At 57.4% G+C, this 23,046-nt stretch overlaps 1 protein-coding gene across 1 annotated transcript; it reads right to left on the reverse strand.

The window, feature by feature from the left end:
• Positions 1–2,684: 2,684 nt before the first annotated feature.
• LOC142257502 (phospholipase B1, membrane-associated-like) lies at positions 2,685–19,225 on the reverse strand. Its single transcript, XM_075329642.1, has 16 exons — positions 19,034–19,225; positions 18,296–18,360; positions 17,616–17,706; positions 17,471–17,529; positions 17,308–17,375; positions 17,030–17,073; positions 16,809–16,929; positions 15,079–15,130; positions 14,923–15,003; positions 11,041–11,106; positions 9,913–10,004; positions 8,060–8,141; positions 7,398–7,505; positions 3,566–3,661; positions 3,193–3,264; positions 2,685–2,935 (listed from the first exon to the last, which is right to left on the reverse strand). The coding sequence occupies exons 1-16, from the start codon at positions 19,104–19,106 to the stop codon at positions 2,816–2,818; spliced, it is 1,290 nt and encodes a 429-aa protein (XP_075185757.1). The 5' UTR covers positions 19,107–19,225; the 3' UTR covers positions 2,685–2,815.
• Positions 19,226–23,046: the final 3,821 nt, after the last annotated feature.

Raw genomic sequence — 23,046 nt, forward strand, 5'->3', positions numbered from 1 at the left:
TGATGAGTGCGGTAGTGCCGGTGTGCGCGGTGATGATGATGATGAGTGCGGTAGTGCCAGGGTGTGTGCAGTGATAATGGGGGCGGTAGTGCCGGTGTGTGCAGTGATGATGGGGGCGGTAGTGCCGGGGTGTGTGCAGTGATGATGGGGGCGGTAGTGCCAGTGTGTGCGGTGATGATGGGGGCGATAGTGCCGCGGTGTGTGCAGTGATGATGGGGGCGGTAGTGCCGGGGTGTGCGGTGATGATGATGATGAGTGCGGTAGTGCCGGGGTGTGCGGTGATGATGATGAGTGCGGTAGTGCCGGGGTGTGCAGTGATGATGATGAGTGCGGTAGTGCCGGTGTGCGGTGATGATGATGTGTGCGGTGATGATGATGAGTACGGTAGTGCCGGGGTGTGTGCAGTGATGATGGGGGCGGTAGTGCCAGTGTGTGCAGTGATGATGGGGGCGATAGTGCCGCGGTGTGTACAGTGATGATGGGGGCGGTAGTGCCGGTGTGTGCGGTGATGATGATGAGTGCGGTAGTGCCGGTGTGTGCAGTGATGATGATGACTGTGGTAGTGCCAGTGTGTGCGGTGATGATGGGGGCGATAGTGCCGCGGTGTGTACAGTGATGATGGGGGCGGTAGTGCCGGGGTGTGCGGTGATGATGTGCGGTAGTGCCGGGGTGTGCGGTGATGATGATGAGTGCGGTAGTGCCGGTGTGCGGTGATGATGATGAGTGCGGTAATGCCGGTGTGTGCGGTGATGATGATGAGTACGGTAGTGCCGGGGTGTGTGCAGTGATGATGGGGGCGGTAGTGCCAGTGTGTGCAGTGATGATGGGGGCGATAGTGCCGCGGTGTGTACAGTGATGATGGGGGCGGTAGTGCCGGTGTGTGCGGTGATGATGATGAGTGCGGTAGTGCCGGTGTGTGCAGTGATGATGATGACTGTGGTAGTGCCAGTGTGTGCGGTGATGATGGGGGCGATAGTGCCGCGGTGTGTACAGTGATGATGGGGGCGGTAGTGCCGGGGTGTGCGGTGATGATGTGTGGTAGTGCCGGGGTGTGCGGTGATGATGATGAGTGCGGTAGTGCCGGTGTGTGCGGTGATGATGATGAGTGCGGTAGTGCCGGTGTGTGCGGTGATGATGATGAGTGCGGTAGTGCCGGTGTGTGCGGTGATGATGATGAGTGTGGTAGTGCCGGGGTGTGTGCAGTGATGATGGGGGCGGTAGTGCCAGTGTGTGCGGTGATGATGGGGGCGATAGTGCCGCGGTGTGTGCAGTGATGATGGGGGCGGTAGTGCCGGGGTGTGCGGTGATGATGATGATGAGTGCGGTAGTGCCGGGGTGTGCGGTGATGATGATGAGTGCGGTAGTGCCGGGGTGTGCAGTGATGATGATGAGTGCGGTAGTGCCGGAGTGTGCGGTGATGATGATGAGTGCGGTAATGCCGGTGTGTGCGGTGATGATGATGAGTGCGGTAGTGCCGGGGTGTGTGCAGTGATGATGGGGGCGGTAGTGCCAGTGTGTGCAGTGATGATGGGGGCGATAGTGCCGCGGTGTGTACAGTGATGATGGGGGCGGTAGTGCCGGTGTGTGCGGTGATGATGATGAGTGCGGTAGTGCCGGTGTGTGCAGTGATGATGATGACTGTGGTAGTGCCAGTGTGTGCGGTGGTGATGGGGGCGATAGTGCCGCGGTGTGTACAGTGATGATGGGGGCGGTAGTGCCGGTGTGTGCGGTGATGATGATGATGAGTGCGGTAGTGCCGGGGTGTGTGCAGTGATGAAGATGAGTGTGGTAGTGCCGGGGTGTGTGCAGTGATGATGAGTGCGGTAGTGTTGGGGTGTGTGCAGTGATGATGAGTGCGGTAGTGCTGGTGTGTGCGGTGATGATGGGCGCGGTAGTGCCAGTGTGTGCGGTGATGATGGGTGCGGTAGTGCCGGTGTGTGCGGTGATGATGGGTGCGGTAGTGTCGGGGTGTGCGGTGATGATGGGTGCGATAGTGCCGGTGTGTGCGGTGATGATGGGTGCGGTAGTGCCGGGGTGTGCGGTGATGATGGGTGCGGTAGTGTCGGGGTGTGCGGTGATGATGGGTGCGATAGTGCCGGTGTGTGCGGTGATGATGGGTGCGGTAGTGCCGGGGTGTGCGGTGATGATGGGCTCTCATTCTCTCTCGGCTTAACACAACACGTTATTTCACAGGAATCCGTTGCCTTTATATGACACTATTTACAATGCACCCGTCACATGCGTCACACAACACATTGTGACCGATGCCGTTCAACGCAAGTGTGAAACCGGCCTTACTCTGCAGCATTATTTCCGAACCTAACTAACCGTTTTGCACAGCAGTGTATATACACACACAGAAATATACACATATACGGTATAGACATATATACGGAATAGACATATACGGTACACACATATACGGTACACACATATACGGTACAGACATATACGGTATAGACATATACGGTATAGACATATACGGTATACACATACGGTATACACATACGGTATAGACATTTACGGTATAGACATATACGGTATAGACATATACGGTATAGACATATACGGTATAGACATATACGGTATAGACATACGGTATTCACATATACGGTATAGACATATACGGTATACACATATAGGGTATAGACACGTGCCGGATCTCGGCCGCGCCTCTTATAAAGCTCCAGGACTATTATCAGTTGCGGTTATTGCACATTCTTTATTGAGCCGTGTTCACACTGAGGTTTTGTCTTTTTACACTTTGATGTAGTTTTCCTCGCTTCTTTCATGATTTCTTCTCGCGGCCGCGCTGTCACAGGTGGATCACGCCCAGCGCGGTGCAGAGGAGGGCGAGGATCAGCGCGGAGCTCGTGGCTGCAGCGGACGCGGCGGGGGCATTTACTATCCTCCGGGTGTAGATATACGGCTGAGCCTGGAATATAGAGGTGAGTATCAGCGACGGGATGGAGACAACATGGGGCGCAGATATCTATCCTGATATGTCCATCCGCTCGGATCAGGCACCGATCTCTGCACATTAATACACCGCCGACGGTTACAGCCCCACCAAAATACTTTACTAGTGGAGTGGAGCACCGGCTGACTGGACGGACTACAAGAACCAGGAGGCAAAATATCCACCATGTACATGGATGTGACTATAAGGGCGGAGGCTGCGGCCGCCATCACCTGGGACGGGCACAGCAGCTTCACCTCCTCAGAGAACGTCTGCAGATGAGACTTGTTTCCTTCTGGCTGAAGCTGCAAAAATGGAGAAAAGAGACAATGTCGTCAGTGATGATGAGATAAGCGGATTCTCATATCAGGGGCCTGTAGCTTTAAGACCAGATTTACACTTAAATCACACAACTGGGTGTGGCCTATAGCACGTAAAGAGTCCAGTGGGCGGGTCTCAGATGGTTATACCCCAATATCTCCACTACCCTTAGTGGATGTTGAACTACAGCTCCCAGCATGTCTGCCCCTGTGCGTGCTGCTGCGCTGAGCTCAGGCGGTTCCTGTCTGTAATGCACAGAGCATGGCGGCAGCGCTTTGTGGTTACCATGTTGTTCCACAGTCCTTTCGCCATTTGTCTGTGACCTTTGACGGTGAGATGGAAACAATCCGGACTGAAGAAAGAAAAATCGATGAGGCCGTTCTGGAAAAAAGAAAACAGAGGATGAGGCAGGGAGGAGACCGCCACGCCGGACGCCATCACAGCCCCAGCGCTGGCTGTCAGGGTCATTTCTGAACATTGTTCTCCGCTCGGCCATCGGGGGCGCTGCACCTCACGTCATCCTCCCGGCAGCCGAGCTGCTACGCCCTGGAGAGCTGCCAGGTCTGTCTAGGACCCTCCACACATCGCGGCCCCACAGGTCTCTAATGACAATCACTATCATTCAGTCTTTTCCCAGAATGCATTGCACGGTTCATCCTGAGCCCCCTGCTTCATGAGCAGAATGGCAGAACATCAGCATAGACGGACCCAGCAATAGAGGACGCTGAGGGAGTGACTGTAATGGAGACCACTCGTGCTGACCCTCCATTCCTGGAAAGGGGTTCACCCATAGATTTGGGGGTAACGCGCTATAACTGAGAGGTTCATATTCTCCCTGCATGGACGGCTTATGTTACAGCTCATCATCACACCGTGGCTCTGCAGAGTCCCCGACCTCCTCATCGCCCCGTGGCCCTGCAGAGCCCCCTGTCAAGAAAAGGTGGGAGGAAGAGGAAGTTACACCCCCCCCCTTTCCACCCGACAGAGCACATGACTCGCTCTCTAGCGCCCCTCTTATAGTCAGGCCAATTATGGAATTGCCCGACAATAAGCAAGGAGGCCGCTATTCTACTATGCTGATGATTGAAGGGTTCCCGGTGAGAGTAAGGTACAGTCAGGGCCAGAAATATTTGGACAGTGACACATTTTTTGTTATTTTAGCTGTTTACAAAAACATGTTCAGAAATACAATTCTATATATAATATGGGCTGAAAGTGCACACTCCCAGCTGCAATATGAGAGTTTTCACATCCAAATCGGAGAAAGGGTTTAGGAATCATAGCTCTGTAATGCATAGCCTCCTCTTTTTCAAGGGACCAAAAGTAATTGGACAAGGGACTCTAAGGGCTGCAATTAACTCTGAAGGCGTCTCCCTCGTTAACCTGTAATCAATGAAGTAGTTAAAAGGTCTGGGGTTGATTACAGGTGTGTGGTTTTGCATTTGGAAGCTGTTGCTGTGACCAGACAACATGCGGTCTAAGGAACTCTCAATTGAGGTGAAGCAGAACATCCTGAGGCTGAAAAAAAAGAAAAAATCCATCAGAGAGATAGCAGACATGCTTGGAGTAGCAAAATCAACAGTCGGGTACATTCTGAGAAAAAAGGAATTGACTGGTGAGCTTGGGAACTCAAAAAGGCCTGGGCGTCCACGGATGACAACAGTGGTGGATGATCGCCGCATACTTTCTTTGGTGAAGAAGAACCCGTTCGCAACATCAACTGAAGTCCAGAACACTCTCAGTGAAGTAGGTGTATCTGTCTCTAAGTCACCAGTAAAGAGAAGACTCCATGAAAGTAAATACAAAGGGTTCACATCTAGATGCAAACCATTCATCAATTCCAAAAATAGACAGGCCAGAGTTACATTTGCTGAAAAACACCTCATGAAGCCAGCTCAGTTCTGGAAAAGTATTCTATGCACAGATGAGACCAAGATCAACCTGTACCAGAATGATGGGAAGAAAAAAGTTTGGAGAAGAAAGGGAACGGCACATGATCCAAGGCACACCACATCCTCTGTAAAACATGGTGGAGGCAACGTGATGGCATGGGCATGCATGGCTTTCAATGGCACTAGGTCACTTGTGTTTATCGATGACATAACAGCAGACAAGAGTAGCCGGATGAATTCTGAAGTGTACCGGGATATACTTTCAGCCCAGATTCAGCCAAATGCCGCAAAGTTGATCGGACGGCGCTTCATAGTACAGATGGACAATGACCCCAAGCATACAGCCAAAGCTACCCAGGAGTTCATGAGTGCAAAAAAGTGGAACATTCTGCAATGGCCAAGTCAATCACCAGATCTTAACCCAATTGAGCATGCATTTCACTTGCTCAAATCCAGACTTAAGACGGAAAGACCCACAAACAAGCAAGACCTGAAGGCTGCGGCTGTAAAGGCCTGGCAAAGCATTAAGAAGGAGGAAACCCAGCGTTTGGTGATGTCCATGGGTTCCAGACTTAAGGCAGTGATTGCCTCCAAAGGATTCGCAAAAAAATATTGAAAATAAAAATATTTTGTTTGGGTTTGGTTTATTTGTCCAATTACTTTTGACCTCCTAAAATGTGGAGTGTTTGTAAAGAAATGTGACAATTCCTACAATTTCTATCAGATATTTTTGTTCAAACCTTCAAATTAAACGTTACAATCTGCACTTGAATTCTGTTGTAGAGGTTTCATTTCAAATCCAATGTGGTGGCATGCAGAGCCCAACTCGCGAAAATTGTGTCACTGTCCAAATATTTCTGGACCTAACTGTATATATTCCCCCGACTCCAGCGGGCCGAATATATCTAATCCTCACAGATCTCACTGGTTGCCCCACAATGATCCTTGGCATAAACTCACTGCTACCAATCGATTACGATAACTATTAAGCCGAGCCCACAGACGTGGAATTCAGGATCGAGATAACAGAACAGTCCAAGATTAAATTATATAGGTTTAATCGCCTTAAGCGCACACTAGATACTACAATATATACAATATGGAATTTACAGGATATATATATATATATATATATATATATATATATGTCAGAGTACATTTACAGATAAGACGTGGTCACAAACAGAGTCAGATCAAGCAGTTACCTTATGTGTCTGGCCACAGGGGGGCGCCGTTTGACTGGGATTTCATGGACTTCCTCACATGTGTATAGTACGCATGACCCCCGAGTAAAGACAAGCCAAGAATGTCCACATTGTCTTTATCAAACTGGCTACAATCCATGTCCCCTCCCACCTGGTGACCTCACAGGGGTGTACTGCCCAACTCCTGTCCTGAGTCTAAAATAATATCCCAAAGTGAATATGATCCGCAACTCCGAACAGGGAGGTCCGATCGGGACGGTTCTGGTGTCATCAGATCCATCTGTGTCCCCTCTGCATACTGAGTCCAAGCACGACTCCTCTACCGGACTCCTACTCGCAGTTCTCTGTATCTCGCCGCCCCAGGGCGCGACAAAGAATTCGAGGGTATGTAGAGATGCAGCTTGGAGTCCCAATTTTAACGATGTAGTGAGTGTATGGCTCAGACACACGGTAATATAATAACTGTGTATGACATTACGGAGTCAGGAATATGAACTCCTGCTGGAAGGTTCATGGATCCCCTTTGAAGCTTCGCAAGGTTTTCCAGTTTCCCACTCACTTCCTTGATGAATGGACATATCCCCCCGGGGGGTCTTCCTCTGGCTTGGCAGTGTAATTGGATTTGACACCTTCCCAGATGCTGAGTGATCTGAGGGGAATCTCTGTGTGTGCAGGAAGGGGGGTGTGTGTAGGGCCAACTGGCTAACTTTGCCATAATTCTCATCATATCTCAGGATTTCCCTCACACCCCCGTCCTCCTCATCGCCCCGTGGCCCTGCAGAACCCCAGACCTCCTCATCGCCCTGTGGCCCTGCAGAGCCCCCGTCCTCCTCATCGCCCCGTGGCCCTGCAGAGCCCCCGATCTCCTCATCGCCCCATGGCCCTACAGAGCCCTCAACATCCTCATCGCCCCATGGCCCTGCAGAGCCCCCATCCTCCTCATCGCCCCGTGGCCCTGCAGAGCCCCCATCCTCCTCATCGCCCCGTGGCCCTGCAGAGCCTCAGTCCTTCATCACTCACCTGATCCACGGCTGGCTCAATGTCCTGCAGAAATGGCTGAAGCACCACCGCAAAGTCCTTCTTCCCATCGTATCTTCCAGACGTCTGGACGAGCCGCTTCAGCCGCTCCTGGAGGACACAATGAAACTGGTGAACAACAAAGACCAGACATTCAGTAACCGGAGAGTGACCTGACCGTGGAGGGGGCAACACTGAGCCAGCGCCGGACCCGGAGACATAGCACAGACAAGGAGTTTCACGACCTGCAGCTAAAAGTGGAAGACAGGCACCATGTCATCAAAATGTGGGCCTCAGCGCACGTCTAGAAGGATCGGTCACCGATGTGATCTAAGGGACAGATACGACGCAGGATCCCTCACCTGGAGCTGAGCGCACGTCTAGAAGGATCGGTCACCGATGTGATCTAAGGGACAGATACGACGCAGGATCCCTCACCTGGAGCTGAGCGCACGTCTAGAAGGATCGGTCACCGCTGTGATCTATGGGACGGATACGACGCAGGACCCCACACCTGGAGCTGAGCGCACGTCTAGAAGGATCGGTCACCGCTGTGATCTATGGGACGGATACGACGCAGGACCCCACACCTGGAGCTGAACGCACGTCTAGAAGGATCGGTCACCGCTGTGATCTATGGGACGGATACGACGACGACCCCTCACCTGGAATTGCTGGTTCACCTCCAGCAGCTCCAGCAGCTCCGGGGAACCCTCTTTCGGTTGCACCACACAAGAGCAGAAGAACCTGAGGAGAAAGTAGAAAATATCACAGAAGCGTCTGCAGCCGCCAATATGGACAATGGACAGTGCGAGCTCCGAGATACCGCAGCGCCTTCCACAGACTACATCACCCATCACCAAAAAGATGCTCTGAAGAAACCTGCTCTAGCATCAGGGAACTACAAGTCTCAGCATGGGTGGGGTGGAGCATGTCGCTGGGACTTGTAGCTTTCAGTATATAGTGCTGGTGTATGATGAATGATGGGAGCACGCAGCCCAGACGCTTCCTCACCTCTGCAGCACGCAGCCCACACCCTTTCTCACCTCTGCAGCACGCAGCCCAGACGCTTCCTCACCTCTGCAGCACGCAGCCCACATGCTTCCTCACCTCTGCAGCGTGCAGCCCAGACGCTTCCTCACCTCTGCAGCGTGCAGCCCAGACGCTTCCTCACCTCTGCAGCACGCAGCCCAGACGCTTCCTCACCTCTGCAGCGTGCAGCCCAGACGCCTCCTCACCTCTGCAGCGTGCAGCCCAGACGCTTCCTCACCTCTGCAGCACGCAGCCCAGACGCTTCCTCACCTCTGCAGCACGCAGCCCAGACGCTTCCTCACCTGTGCAGCACGCAGCCCAGACGCTTCCTCACCTGTGCAGCACGCAGCCCAGACGCTTCCTCACCTCTGCAGCACGCAGCCCAGACGCTTCCTCACCTCTTCAGCACGCAGCCCAGACGCTTCCTCACCTCTGCAGCACGCAGCCCAGACGCTTCCTCACCTCTGCAGCACGCAGCCCAGACGCTTCCTCACCTCTGCAGCACGCAGCCCAGACGCTTCCTCACCTCTGCAGCGCGCAGCCCAGACGCTTCCTCACCTCTGCAGCGCGCAGCCCAGACGCTTCCTCACCTCTGCAGCACGCAGCCCAGACGCTTCCTCACCTCTGCAGCGTGCAGCCCAGACGCTTCCTCACCTCTGCAGCGTGCAGCCCAGACGCTTCCTCACCTCTGCAGCACGCAGCCCAGACGCTTCCTCACCTGTGCAGCACGCAGCCCAGACGCTTCCTCACCTCTGCAGCACGCAGCCCAGACGCTTCCTCACCTCTGCAGCACGCAGCCCAGACGCTTCCTCACCTCTGCAGCACGCAGCCCAGACGCTTCCTCAACTCTGCAGCACGCAGCCCAGACGCTTCCTCACCTCTGCAGCACGCAGCCCAGACGCTTCCTCACCTCTGCAGCACGCAGCCCAGACACTTCCTCACCTCTGCAGCACGCATCCCACGCGCTTCCTCAACTCTGCAGCACGCAGCCCAGACGCTTCCTCACCTCTGCAGCACGCAGCCCAGACGCTTCCTCACCTCTGCAGCGCGCAGCCCAGACGCTTCCTCACCTCTGCAGCACGCAGCCCAGACGCTTCCTCATCTCTGCAGCACGCAGCCCAGACGCTTCCTTACCTCTGCAGCACGCAGCCCAGACGCTTCCTCACCTCTGCAGCACGCAGCCCAGACGCTTCCTCACCTCTGCAGCACGCAGCCCAGACGCTTCCTCATCTCTGCAGCACGCAGCCCAGACGCTTCCTTACCTCTGCAGCACGCAGCCCAGACGCTTCCTTACCTCTGCAGCACGCAGCCCAGACGCTTCCTCATCTCTGCAGCACGCAGCCCAGACGCTTCCTCACCTCTGCAGCACGCAGCCCAGACGCTTCCTTACCTCTGCAGCACGCAGCCCAGACGCTTCCTCACCTCTGCAGCACGCAGCCCAGACGCTTCCTCATCTCTGCAGCACGCAGCCCAGACGCTTCCTCACCTCTGCAGCACGCAGCCCAGACGCTCGTCCTTCACCTGCCGCAGATGATCCACGCGGAAGAGCTGAACCACATTAACGATGGATCTAGGAAGCTGAGAAGACGCAGAGATGAGATACATCGTCCCTGGTGTACCCAAGTACTAGATCTGCAAGAGCGTATCACACAAGCTTAGATTTATATAGTATCAAATATGACAGGCTTAGATACAGCAGTACAACACGCGGTACCACACATGACAGGGTTAAATACAGAAGCGAAGCAGATGCTGCCGCACATGACAACCTTAGATAGCGCATCACATGATAGGATTAGATACACAGCTCAGCAGACGATATTGTATATAATAGGATTAGATACACAGCTCACCAAACGATATTGTACATGATAGGATTAGATACAGAGGCTCAGCAGACGATATTGTATATAATAGGATTAGATACACAGCTCAGCAGACGGTATTGTACATGACAGGGTCAGATACAGAGGCTCAGCAGACGGTATTGTACATGATAGGATTAGATACACAGCTCAGCAGACAGTATCACACAGGAGAGGATTAGATACACAGCTCAGCAGACAGTATCACACAGGAGAGGATTAGATACACAGCTCAGCAGACAGTATCACACAGGAGAGGATTAGATACACAGCTCAGCAGACAGTATCACACAGGAGAGGATTAGATACACAGCTCAGCAGACAGTATCACACAGGAGAGGATTAGATACATGGCTCAGCAGACAGTATCACACAGGAGAGGATTAGATACACAGCTCAGCAGACAGTATCACACAGGACAGGATTAGATACACAGCTCAGCAGACAGTATCACACAGGAGAGGATTAGATACACTGCTCAGCAGACAGCATCACACAGGAGAGGATTAGATACACAGCTCAGCAGACAGTATCACACAGGAGAGGATTAGATACACAGCTCAGCAGACAGTATCACACAGGAGAGGATTAGATACACAGCTCAGCAGATGGTATTGCACATGACAGGGTTGGATACAGAGGCTCAGCACTTGATAACTTTAGATACAGTGGTTTGGATACAGTCACACATTATGGGATTAGATACAGCAATTTAGTGGACATGCGGAGTGAATGCGCAGACTTTGCACCTCGGCCTGCAGAAGATCCAGGGCTTCGCTCATGAAGTGAGTAAAATTGTCTGCAGAGAACTGCGCCTGTAGAGGACGGAGGACACGACATTACTCATCAGTGCACGACGTGTGGAGCGGTCACTCCGATATCACACATGGGCGTCACATCCCTGTATTATCTGCTGTCAGCATTACATCCAGAGGCTGAAAACCCGTCCTGACCGAAGGAACCATACACATGTACGGCGACCGCCTGACTCCTCATCTGCCGAGGAAGACAAGAAGCCCGCAAATTCCTACAGCCAATCCTCTAACTGTCCATGAGATAAGTAACAGGGACACAGGAGCCTGGAGGAGAGAAGAGACAGAGGAGCCTGGAGGAGGAGGAGGGACACAGGAGCCTGGAGGATAAGAAGGGACAGAGGAGTCTGGATAGGAGGAGGGTCAGAGGATTCTGAAGGAGAAGGGCGAAGAGGGACAGAGGAGCCTGGAGGAGGAGGAGGGACACAGGAGCCTGGAGGATAAGAAGGGACAGAGGAGTCTAGATAGGAGGAGGGTCAGAGGATTCTGAAGGAGAAGGGCGAAGAGGGACAGAGGAGCCTGGAGGAGGAGGAGGGACACAGGAGCCTGGAGGATAAGAAGGGACAGAGGAGTCTGGATAGGAGGAGGGTCAGAGGAGTCTGAAGGAGAAGGGCGAAGAGGGACAGAGGAGTCTGGATAGGAGGAGGGTCAGAGGAGTCTGAAGGAGAAGGAGCGTGAAGAGGGACAGAGGACCCTGAAGGAGGAGGGACAGAGGAGTCAGGAGGAGGAGCGCGAAAAAGGACAGAGGAGCCTGAAGGAGAAGAAGCGACAGAGGAGTCCGGAGGATGAGGAGCGCGAAGAGGGACAGAGGAACCTGAAGGAGGAGGGACAGAGGAGTCAGGAGGAGGAGGGTGAAGAGGGACAGAGGAGCCTGGAGGAGGAGGGACAAAGGAGTCAGGAGGAGGAGCGCGAAGAGGGACAGAAGAGCCTGGAGGAGAAAGGGCGAAGAGGAATAGAGGAACCTGGAGGAGGAGGGACAGAAGAGTCTAGAGGAGGAAAAGGAGGGCAAAGAGAGACAGAGAAGCCTGGAGCAGGAGGAGGAGCAAAGAGGGATAGAGGAGCCTGGAGGACTAGAGGGCAAAGAAGGACATAGGAGCCTACCTAGAGGAGGAGGAGGGCAAAGAGGGGCAGAGGAGTCTGGAGAAGGAAAAGGGACAGAGGAGCCTGGAGGAGGAAAAGGGACAGAGGAGCCTGGAGGAGGAAGAGGGACAGAGGAGCCTGGAGGAGGAAGAGGGACAGAGGAGCCTGGAGGAGGAAGAGAGACAGAGGAGCCTGGAGGAGGAAGAGGGACAGAGGAGCCTGGAGGAGGAAGAGGGACAGAGGAGCCTGGAGGAGGAAGAGGGACAGAGGAGCCTGGAGGAGGAAGAGGGACAGAGGAGCCTGGAGGAGGAAGAGGGACAGAGGAGCCTGGAGGAGGAAGAGGGACAGAGGAGCCTGGAGGAGGAAGAGGGACAGAGGAGGAAGAGGGACAGAGGAGCCTGGAGGAGGAAGAGGGACAGAGGAGCCTGGAGGAGGAAGAGGGACAGAGGAGCCTGGAGGAGGAAGAGGGACAAAGGAGGAAGAGGGACAGAGGAGCCTGGAGGAGGAAGAGGGACAGAGGAGCCTGGAGGAGGAAGAGGGACAGAGGAGCCTGGAGGAGGAAGAGGGACAGAGGAGCCTGGAGGAGGAAGAAGGACAGAGGAGCCTGGAGGAGGAAGAGGGACAGAGGAGCCTGGAGGAGGAAGAGGGACAGAGGAGCCTGGAGGAGGAAGAGGGACAGAGGAGCCTGGAGGAGGAAGAGGGACAGAGGAGCCAGGAGGAGGAAGAGGGACAGAGGAGCCAGGAGGAGGAAGAGGGACAGAGGAGCCAGGAGGAGGAAGAGGGACAGAGGAGCCTGGAGGAGGAAGAGGGACAGAGGAGCCTGGAGGAGGAGGAGGGACAGAGGAGCCTGGAGGACTAGGAGGGACAGAGGAGCCTGGAGGACTAGGAGGGTGAAGGACAGAAGCCTCAAGGAAGAAGGCGAAGAGGGACAAAGAAGCCTGGAGTAGGAGGTTTAAGAGGGACCGAGGAGCCTCCAGGAGGAGGGCGAAGGGAGACAGTAGGAGACTGGAAGACAAGGATGATGAGGGCGAAGAGGGACAAAAGGAGTCTGAAGGAGGATGAGGAGGGCAAAGAGGGACAAGGGAGCCTAGAGGACTAGGAGAAGGATATAGGAGCCTAGAGGAGGAGGAGGGCAAAGAGGGACAGAAGAGCCTGGAGAAAGAGGGAGAAGAGGAACAAAGGAGCCTGGAGGATGAGAAAAAGGGCAAAGAGGGACAGAAAAGCCTGGAGGAAGGGAATGAGGGACAGAGAAGCTTGGAGGAGGGCGAAGAGGGACAAAAAAAGAATGGAGGAAGGCGAAGAGGGACAAAGAAGCCTGGAGGAGGTCAAAGAGGGACAGATGAGCCTGGAGGAAAGTGAAGAGGAACAGAGGAGCCTGGAGGAGGAGGGTAAACAAGGATACAGGGGCCTGGAGGTGGAGGAGGAGCAAAGAGGGACAATGGAGCCTGGAGGAGGAAGAGGAACAGAGGAGCCTGGAGGAGGAGGAGGGCAAAGAAGGACAGAGGAGCCTGGAGTTGAAGGAGGAGCAAAGAGGGATAGAGGAGACAGGAGGAGGAAGAGGGACAGAGTAGCCTGGAGGTCTGGAGGGTGAAGGACATAGAAGCCTAGATGAGAAGCAGGGCAAAGCAGGACAGCAGAGCCTGGAGGAGGAGGGAGAAAAGGAACAAAGGAGCCTAGGAGGATGATGAGGGTGAAGAAAGACAGAGGAGGGCAAAAAGGTACAGAGGACAGAGATCCTAGAGGAGGGGAAGGACAAAGAAGGACAGATGAGCCTGGAGGTGGGAGAGTAGTGAAGAGGGACAGAGGAGCCTGGAGGAAGAGGACAGAGGAGGCTGGAGGAAGAGGACAGAGGAGCCTTGAGGAAGAGGACAGAGGAGCCTTGAGGAAGAGGACAGAGGAGCCTTGTGGAAGAGGACAGAGGAGCCTTGAGGAAGAGGACAGAGGAGCCTTGAGGAAGAGGACAGAGGAGCCTTGTGGAAGAGGACAGAGGAGCCTTGAGGAAGAGGACAGAGGAGCCTTGAGGAAGAGGACAGAGGAGCCTTGTGGAAGAGGACAGAGGAGCCTTGTGGAAGAGGACAGAGGAGCCTTGTGGAAGAGGACAGAGGAGCCTTGAGGAAGAGGACAGAGGAGCCTTGAGGAAGAGGACAGAGGAGCCTTGTGGAAGAGGACAGAGGAGCCTTGTGGAAGAGGACAGAGGAGCCTTGAGGAAGAGGACAGAGGAGTCTTGAGGAAGAGGACAGAGGAGCCTTGTGGAAGAGGACAGAGTAACAAGGAATCTTCCAGTTGCTCTCTGATAGAGGACACAGGAGCTCTTGGCCAGGCTTAATGTTCCTGTATGTAGATGGGGCAGGGAGATAGCGGAAGGCAGAACAGTTTTTCAGATGAAAGCTATGTAATGTGTATGAGGCCATCAGCCGTCATCACACAGCTGAGGGTTTGTTACAATTAGTGCAGACAATTGTCTGTGACATAAACAGAGCGGCACAAATCTCTGTCCGGTTCTGCAGTGTTGTTACAATGTGTCCGTTATCACATTTGGGCTCAACATCTCCCTCCGGTTTTGTGTGGTCCACAGCAGCCGTGTGAGCAGGACTGAGCCAGGACAACACATCACCGATTACTGACCGCGAGCGGAGATCTCCAATATGGTATAAAGGGAAATACAAACTCTAGGAGCAGAGCGTATGATACGATGGCGGTACGGAGCAGCGCGTAACGAGGGGCAAGTCCGGCGCGCACCTTGTCCTTGCAGTAGTCGCACAGGTCGTTGGAGCCGATGAATATGGTGACGACTTTCCAGTCTTCCTGGAAGTTGATCCCCTGGGACACAGAGACAAGTTGTGACCAGAGCCCGGCTGATAACCGGCAGAATCGCCGGAGGAGACGGACACTTACCGGCAAATGCTGCAGGATGTCGATCAGACGCCGCGCCTGCTCCGGGAGCAAACTGAAACAAAGCAGAAGACGCACGATTCAGCGTCACACCGCGGACTGCAGGGGCAGATACAACTGCTACCACAGCTGAGGGTTTGTACCAATGTGTCCAGGCGCAGCACAGACCTCTCTGCAACAGGTCATTATTATGAAACGGTCTGAAGTGGATACAGGACTGATACAAATTAACGAACCTTCAGCTGTGAGAAGTAACAGGTCCGCACAGATATTTAGTCTCTGGCTGTAACAGAATTAATTACTGCTGAGAACAAGATGGCTGCAACAACCAACAAACCAGAGGATGACCCTCAGTGGCCACAGTGACACAAAGGATCCGAATATGCCACAGAATCTTGCTTCCGTCCTTGCGGTTCACGGCACCGACTACCTTCCCTTGCGGGTCCTGACACCCCCCACCAATCCTTGCAGTTCTCGGCACCCCATACCTCTCATTGTGACCCTACCTATCCTCACTGTTTGCAGCGCCCCATACCTATCCTCGTGGTCCTTGGCGCCCCCCACCTCCCCTTGTGGTTCGCAGTACCCCCTACCTCCATTCATGGTCCTTGGCGCCCCCACCTCCCCTTGTGGTTCGCAGTACCCCCCACCTCCCCTCTTGGTCCTTGGTGCCCTCCACCTCCCCTCGCTTCCTTGGCACCTTGACCCTCCCATTGCAGTCCTTGACACCTCTCCTTGCAATCCTTGGCGCCCTCCACCTCCCCTCATGGATTTACAACAGCCCCTACTTTTCCTCAGAGTTTGTGACATCCCCTACCTCTCCACGTAGTTTGTGGCACCCTATACCTTTCGTCGCAGTTCACAACACCCCATACCTCCCCTCACAGTTCTTGGTGTCTCTCACATATCCTCACCGTTTGCGGTGCCCCATACTTCTTGCGGTTCTCGGCCCTCTCCCCCACGGTTCTTGGTGCCCTCCAACTACCCTCACGACTCTCGGTGTCCGCACCTATCCTTGCAGTTCACAACATTCCATACCTCTTCCAGCGGTTTGCGGCACCCCTACCTTTCCTCACAGTCCTTGTGGTTCGCCACCTTCCCTTGTGGATTTCGGTGCCCCCCACCTTTCCCCGCAGGTCTTTGTGCCCTACACTTTCTGTCGCTGTTCGCTGCATCCCATACCTCACCTCACAGTCCTTGGCGCCCCCCACCTCCCCTCATGGTCCTTAGTACTCCCTACCTCGTCTGACAGTCTTTGGTGCCCCCTACCTATCCTCATGGTCCTTGGCGCCCCCTCCCTCTCCTCGTGGTCCCCTCCTCCCCCTACCTATCCTTGTGGTCCTTGGCACCCCCTACCTCCCCTCGCGGTCCTTGGTGCCACCTCCCTCTCCTCATGGTCCTTGGTGCCCCCTCTTTCTTCTCGTAGTCCTTGTCACCCCCTACCTCCCCTCGCAGTCCTTGGCGCCCCCAACTTCCCCCCAAGTCCTTGGCGCCCCCTACCTCCATTCATGGTCCATGGCGCCCCCTACCTCCCTTCGCGGTCCTTGGCGCTCCCTACCTCCCCCTGTGGTCCTTGGAGCCCCCTCCCTCCCCTCGTGGTCCGTGACGCCCCGCACCTCTCTTTGCGGTCCTTGTCGCCCCCTCCCTTTCCTCATGGTCCTTGGTGCCCCCCACCTCCCTTCGTGGTCCTTGGCGCCCCTTCTCACAGTAACGTCCCTCCCTCCTTCACTTACAAAGTGTTGGCTCCGGTCACGGCGAGGTTCAGTCCTGCGTCCTCCGGGGCGGCCGGTCTGTAGCTCAGAGTGCTGCTTTTTCCAAATCCGACAAGATGAGGGTTAAAAATCTTGAGAATATCTAGAAAATGAAGTTACCATCAGGGTGGTCCGGAGCGAGACCCCAGACCAGGTAAAGCTCGGGCTATGGCGCAGGTGAAGCGCGCGGTGCCTGTACTCACTGGGCAGCGTAATGGTGTCGGACAGGTTGCTGTAGCCCCCGATACTGTGGGAGAGACGACAATTACTAGGACGCCGCCTGATGCCATTGTACTACGGTCACCCCTCTTACTGCACTACAGGGGCGCACAGGGAGTGGTCACACCCGGGTCCTGGGGCCCAAGATCCAAAGACCCCTCTGCTACATAACAGACCAGCATTACACATGGCACCGCTCGGGCATCAGGGACCACCCAACCAGGACCCCCAGGACTGGAGATGTCGACCGGCCTCCACCTACCTCCAGGACAGCTGGCGAAATTCTGTTGGGATTTCCAATACATTTGTTGCATTTGCGCCAATTGCCGCCTGTTCCAAAAGAAAAATCAGGAAGGTCCAAAATGGAAGATTCCACCCAAATGTCCCCGTAGACTCCCCCCATATACCACGCCGTGCCGCCATACCGTCAGGGAATCCCCTAGGGCCGCCACGACCTTCACGTCCCCTGGTCTCACGCGGTCGGCTGGAGAGAAAGTACCAGTGTTAGCGCCCGCGGACCACCAGGTGAAGGCTGCTCCCCCACCGCAGTATATAGGGGGTCTCACTTACCTGTGGTCGGGGGCTCAGGGGAGGGCGAGGTGTCTGGGCAATCAAACCCGCTGCCGTCATGGCTCCAGGCTGTGGATTTTTCAGGAAATTGCTGGAAATCGTAAGAGGAGAAATGATTGATGTCCGATCCTGGTGACAAATTACTGCACAAAGCGCCGGGACCACCACCGATGAGCGCCGGGACCACCACCGATGAGCGCTGGGTCCATTTCCTCCTCACCACCGCCGATGAGCACCGGGACCACCGACGACGAGCGCCGTGACCGCCGACGAGCGCCGCGAGCACCGCCGATGAGCGCCAGGACCACCACCGATGAGCGCCGGGTCCATCTCCTCCTCACCACCACCGATGAGCGCCGGTACCACCGCCGATGAGCGCCGGGTCCATCTCCTCCTCACCACCGCCGATGAGCGCCGGGTCCATCTCCTCCTCACCACCACCGATGAGCGCCGGTACCACCGCCGATGAGCGCCGGGTCCATCTCCTCCTCACAACCACCTCACATGGAGAAGCCGACCACCTGGTCTGACCTTATTCTCACAGCTGATGAGGTTGTTACAATGTATCAGTGCAGACAAAACATCACTGACAGGCGGCAGAGATCTTCACTACAGGGAGCAATGATTCACTATGGAGACGCACCGACAATGCCGGCAACGACGGAGAGCAGAAGAATTACCTGCAGCCCGAACACCGAGACCTGACGCTTCATCCCATCCATGTAATTCGCCATCCAGTCCAAACCTGCAGAGCAGGGAACAATCAGATCACACACCGGCGGTGCAATAATCTGCAGGATATATCACTATGTGTCTGCCAGGAGGTGAAGGAGCGATGTTCTGCAGATCTGTAGAGGTCAGTGGTGTAATAATCTGCAGGATATATCACTATGTATCTGTCAGGAGGGGGAGGAGTGATGTTCTGCAGATCTGTAGAGGTCAGTGGTGTAATAATCTGCAGGATATATCACTGTATCTGTCAGGAGGTGGAGGAGTGATGTTCTGCAGATCTGTAGAGGTCAGTGGTGTAATAATCTGCAGGATATATCACCATGTATCTGTCAGGAGGTGGAGGAGCGATGCTCTGCAGATCTGTAGAGGGCAGTGGTGTAATATTCTCCAGGATATATCACTATGTATCTGTCAGGAGGTGGAGGAGCGATGCTCTGCAGATCTGTAGAGGTCAGTGGTGTAATAATCTGCAGGATATATCACCATGTATCTGTCAGGAGGTGGAGGAGCGATACTCTGCAGATCTGTAGAGGGCAGTGATGTAATAATCTGCAGGATATATCACTATGTGCCTGCCAGGAGGTGGAGGAGCGATGCTCTGCAGATCTGTACGGAGCCGATAGCTGTAATAAGCTGTAGGATACATCACTATGTAGGTTGAGGTGCGATGCTCTGCAGACACTTACCACACACCTGGCGGAGGTACAAGCAGCAGACCATCACTGTGACCTGTGTCGCCCCCATCTTCCCTCTCCACATTGCAGGTGCAGATCTGGCGGTGAGCGGTGCGGGGTGGCAGGGGATGGCGGCACACTCGCTGATGGGTCAGTTGAATATTCAAAGTCCACGGTGAGGGCCGGGCGATTGGCTGTTTGGGGTTTGTACTTCTCCGCCTGGCAGAGAATCTGAAGTGATTGCCCCGTTATCAGGAGAAACGACTTCTCACAGCATCAGCAAAACCCTACAGAACGGGCACAGCGCAAAGCAATGGCAGCAGCGCACAGAACGGGAACAGCGCACAGAACGGGCACAGCGCAAAGCAATGGCAGCCGCGCACAGAACGGGAACAGCGCACAGAACGGGCACAGCGCAAAGCAATGGCAGCCGCGCACAGAACGGGAACAGCGCACAGAACGGGCACAGCGCAAAGCAATGGCAGCCGCGCACAGAACGGGAACAGCGCACAGAACGGGCACAGCGCAAAGCAATGGCAGCCGCGCACAGAACGGGCACAGCACAAAGCAATGGCAGCCGCGCACGCCCAGAGGCATGGAGCGTCCATACACACGGCCAGGGCTCCACTCTGCAGTCACACACCGCCCCGGCCACCTAAAACAGGGGCCCGGGAGGGAGGACGGAGCGACAGAGGGGGCCCGGGAGGGAGGACGGAGCGAGCGACAGAGGGGGCCCGGGAGGGAGGACGGAGCGAGCGACAGAGGGGGCCCGGGAGGGAGGAAGGAGCGACAGAGGGGGCCCGGGAAAAAAGACGGAGCGACAGAGGGGGCCCGGGAGAAAAGACGGAGCGACAGAGGGGGCCCGGGAGGACAGTCTGACAGAGGGGGCCCGGGAGGACAGACGGACCGACAGAGGGGGCCCGGGAGGACAGACGGACCGACAGAGGGGGCCCCGGAGGACAGACGGACCGACAGAGGGGGCCCGGGAGGACAGACGGACCGACAGAGGGGGCCCGGGAGGACAGACGGACCGACAGAGGGGGCCCGGGAGGAAAGACGGACCGACAGAGGGGGCCCGGGAGGACAGTCTGACAGAGGGGGCCCGGGAGGACAGACGGAGCGACAGAGGGGGCCCGGGAGGACAGACGGACCGACAGAGAGGGCCCGGGAGGACAGACGGACCGACAGAGGGGGCCCGGGAGGACAGACGGACCGACAGAGGGGGCCCGGGAGGACAGTCTGACAGAGGAGGCCCGGGAGGACAGACGGAGCGACAGAGGGGGCCCGGGAGGACAGACGGACCGACAGAGGGGGCCCGGGAGGACAGACGGACCGACAGAGGGGGCCCGGGAGGACAGTCTGACAGAGGGGGCCCGGGAGGACAGACGGAGCGACAGAGGGGGCCCGGGAGGACAGACGGACCGACAGAGAGGGCCCGGGAGGAAAGACGGACCGACAGAGGGGGCCCGGGAGGACAGACGGACCGACAGAGGGGGCCCGGGAGGACAGTCTGACAGAGGAGGCCCGGGTGGACAGACGGAGCGACAGAGGGGGCCCGGGAGGACAGACGGAACGACAGAGGGGGCCCGGGAGGACAGACGGAGCGACAGAGGGGGCCCGGGAGGACAGACGGAGCGACAGAGGGGGCCCGGGAGGACAGACGGACCGACAGAGGGGGCCCGGGAGGACAGACGGACCGACAGAGGGGGCCCGGGAGGAAAGACGGAGCGACAGAGGGGGCCCGGGAGGACAGTCTGACAGAGGGGGCCCGGGAGGACAGTCTGACAGAGGGGGCCCGGGAGGACAGTCTGACAGAGGAGGCCTGGGAGGACAGACGGAGCGACAGAGGGGGCCCGGGAGGACAGACGGAGCGACAGAGGGGGCCCGGGAGGACAGACGGAACGACAGAGGGGGCCCGGGAGGACAGACGGACCGACAGAGGGGGCCCGGGAGGAAAGACGGAGCGACAGAGGGGGCCCGGGAGGACAGTCTGACAGAGGGGGCCCGGGAGGACAGTCTGACAGAGGGGGCCCGGGAGGACAGTCTGACAGAGGGGGCCCGGGAGGACAGTCTGACAGAGGGGGCCCGGGAGGACAGTCTGACAGACAGAGGAGGCCCGGGAGGACAGACGGAGCGACAGAGGGGGCCCGGGAGGACAGTCTGACAGAGGGGGCCCGGGAGGACAGACGGAGCGACAGAGGGGGCCCGGGAGGACAGACGGAGCGACAGAGGGGGCCCGGGAGGACAGACGGACCGACAGAGGGGGCCCGGGAGGAAAGACGGAGCGACAGAGGGGGCCCGGGAGGAAAGACGGAGCGACAGAGGGGGCCCGGGAGGAAAGACGGAGCGACAGAGGGGGCCCGGGAGGACAGTCTGACAGAGGGGGCCCGGGAGGACGGAGCGACAGAGGGGGCCCGGGAGGACAGACGGAGCGACAGAGGGGGCCCGGGAGGACAGACGGAGCGACAGAGGGGGCCCGGGAGGACAGACGGAGCGACAGAGGGGGCCCGGGAGGACAGACGGAGCGACAGAGGGGGCCCGGGAGGACAGTCTGACAGAGGGGGCCCGGGAGGACAGTCTGACAGAGGGGGCCCGGGAGGACAGTCTGACAGAGGGGGCCCGGGAGGACAGTCTGACAGAGGGGGCCCGGGAGGACAGTCTGACAGAGGGGGCCCGGGAGGACAGTCTGACAGAGGGGGCCCGGGAGGACAGTCTGACAGAGGGGGCCCGGGAGGACAGACGGAGCGACAGAGGAGGCCCGGGAGGACAGACGGAGCGACAGAGGGGGCCCGGGAGGACAGACGGAGCGACAGAGGGGGCCCGGGAGGACAGACGGAGCGACAGAGGGGGCCCGGGAGGACAGACGGAGCGACAGAGGGGGCCCGGGAGGACAGACGGAGCGACAGAGGGGGCCCGGGAGGAAAGACGGAGCGACAGAGGGGGCCCGGGAGGACAGTCTGACAGAGGGGGCCCGGGAGGAAAGATGGAGCGACAGAGGGGGCCCGGGAGGAGAGTCTGACAGAGGGGGCCCGGGAGGACAGACGGACCGACAGAGGGGGCCCGGGAGGACAGACGGACCGACAGAGGGGGCCCGGGAGGACAGACGGACCGACAGAGGGGGCCCGGGAGGACAGACGGACCGACAGAGGGGTCCCGGGAGGACAGACGGACCGACAGAGGGGGCCCGGGAGGACAGACGGACCGACAGAGGGGGCCCGGGAGGACAGACGGACCGACAGAGGGGGCCCGGGAGGACAGACGGACCGACAGAGGGGGCCCGGGAGGACAGACGGACCGACAGAGGGGGCCCGGGAGGACAGACGGACCGACAGAGGGGGCCCGGGAGGACAGACGGACCGACAGAGGGGGCCCGGGAGGAAAGACGGAGCGACAGAGGGGGCCCGGGAGGAGAGTCTGACAGAGGGGGCCCGGGAGGACAGACGGACCGACAGAGGGGGCCCGGGAGGACAGACGGACCGACAGAGGGGGCCCGGGAGGACAGACGGACCGACAGAGGGGGCCCGGGAGGACAGACGGACCGACAGAGGGGGCCCGGGAGGACAGACGGACCGACAGAGGGGGCCCGGGAGGACAGACGGACCGACAGAGGGGGCCCGGGAGGACAGACGGACCGACAGAGGGGGCCCGGGAGGACAGACGGACCGACAGAGGGGGCCCGGGAGGACAGACGGACCGACAGAGGGGGCCCGGGAGGACAGACGGACCGACAGAGGGGGCCCGGGAGGACAGACGGACCGACAGAGGGGGCCCGGGAGGACAGACGGACCGACAGAGGGGGCCCGGGAGGACAGACGGACCGACAGAGGGGGCCCGGGAGGACAGACGGACCGACAGAGGGGGCCCGGGAGGACAGACGGACCGACAGAGGGGGCCCGGGAGGACAGACGGACCGACAGAGGGGGCCCGGGAGGACAGACGGACCGACAGAGGGGGCCCGGGAGGACAGACGGACCGACAGAGGGGGCCCGGGAGGACAGACGGACCGACAGAGGGGGCCCGGGAGG

The sequence above is a fragment of the Anomaloglossus baeobatrachus genome, chromosome 12 (genome assembly GCF_048569485.1).
Source record: "Anomaloglossus baeobatrachus isolate aAnoBae1 chromosome 12, aAnoBae1.hap1, whole genome shotgun sequence".
NCBI lineage: Eukaryota > Metazoa > Chordata > Amphibia > Anura > Aromobatidae > Anomaloglossus > Anomaloglossus baeobatrachus.

What these genes read in the sequence shown, in the direction of transcription:
- LOC142257502 (XM_075329642.1), bottom strand. Translation starts at nt 19,106, where the DNA reads ATGTGGAGAGGGAAGATGGGGGCGACACAGGTCACAGTGATGGTCTGC. An exon ending in TTTCGCCAGCTGTCCTGGAG is followed by an intron (nt 17,074 to 17,307) that starts GTAGGTGGAGGC and finishes TCTCTCCCACAG; the next exon opens with TATCGGGGGCTACAGCAACC. An exon ending in GTGACCGGAGCCAACACTTT is followed by an intron (nt 15,131 to 16,808) that starts GTAAGTGAAGGA and finishes GCTTTGTTTCAG; the next exon opens with TTTGCTCCCGGAGCAGGCGC.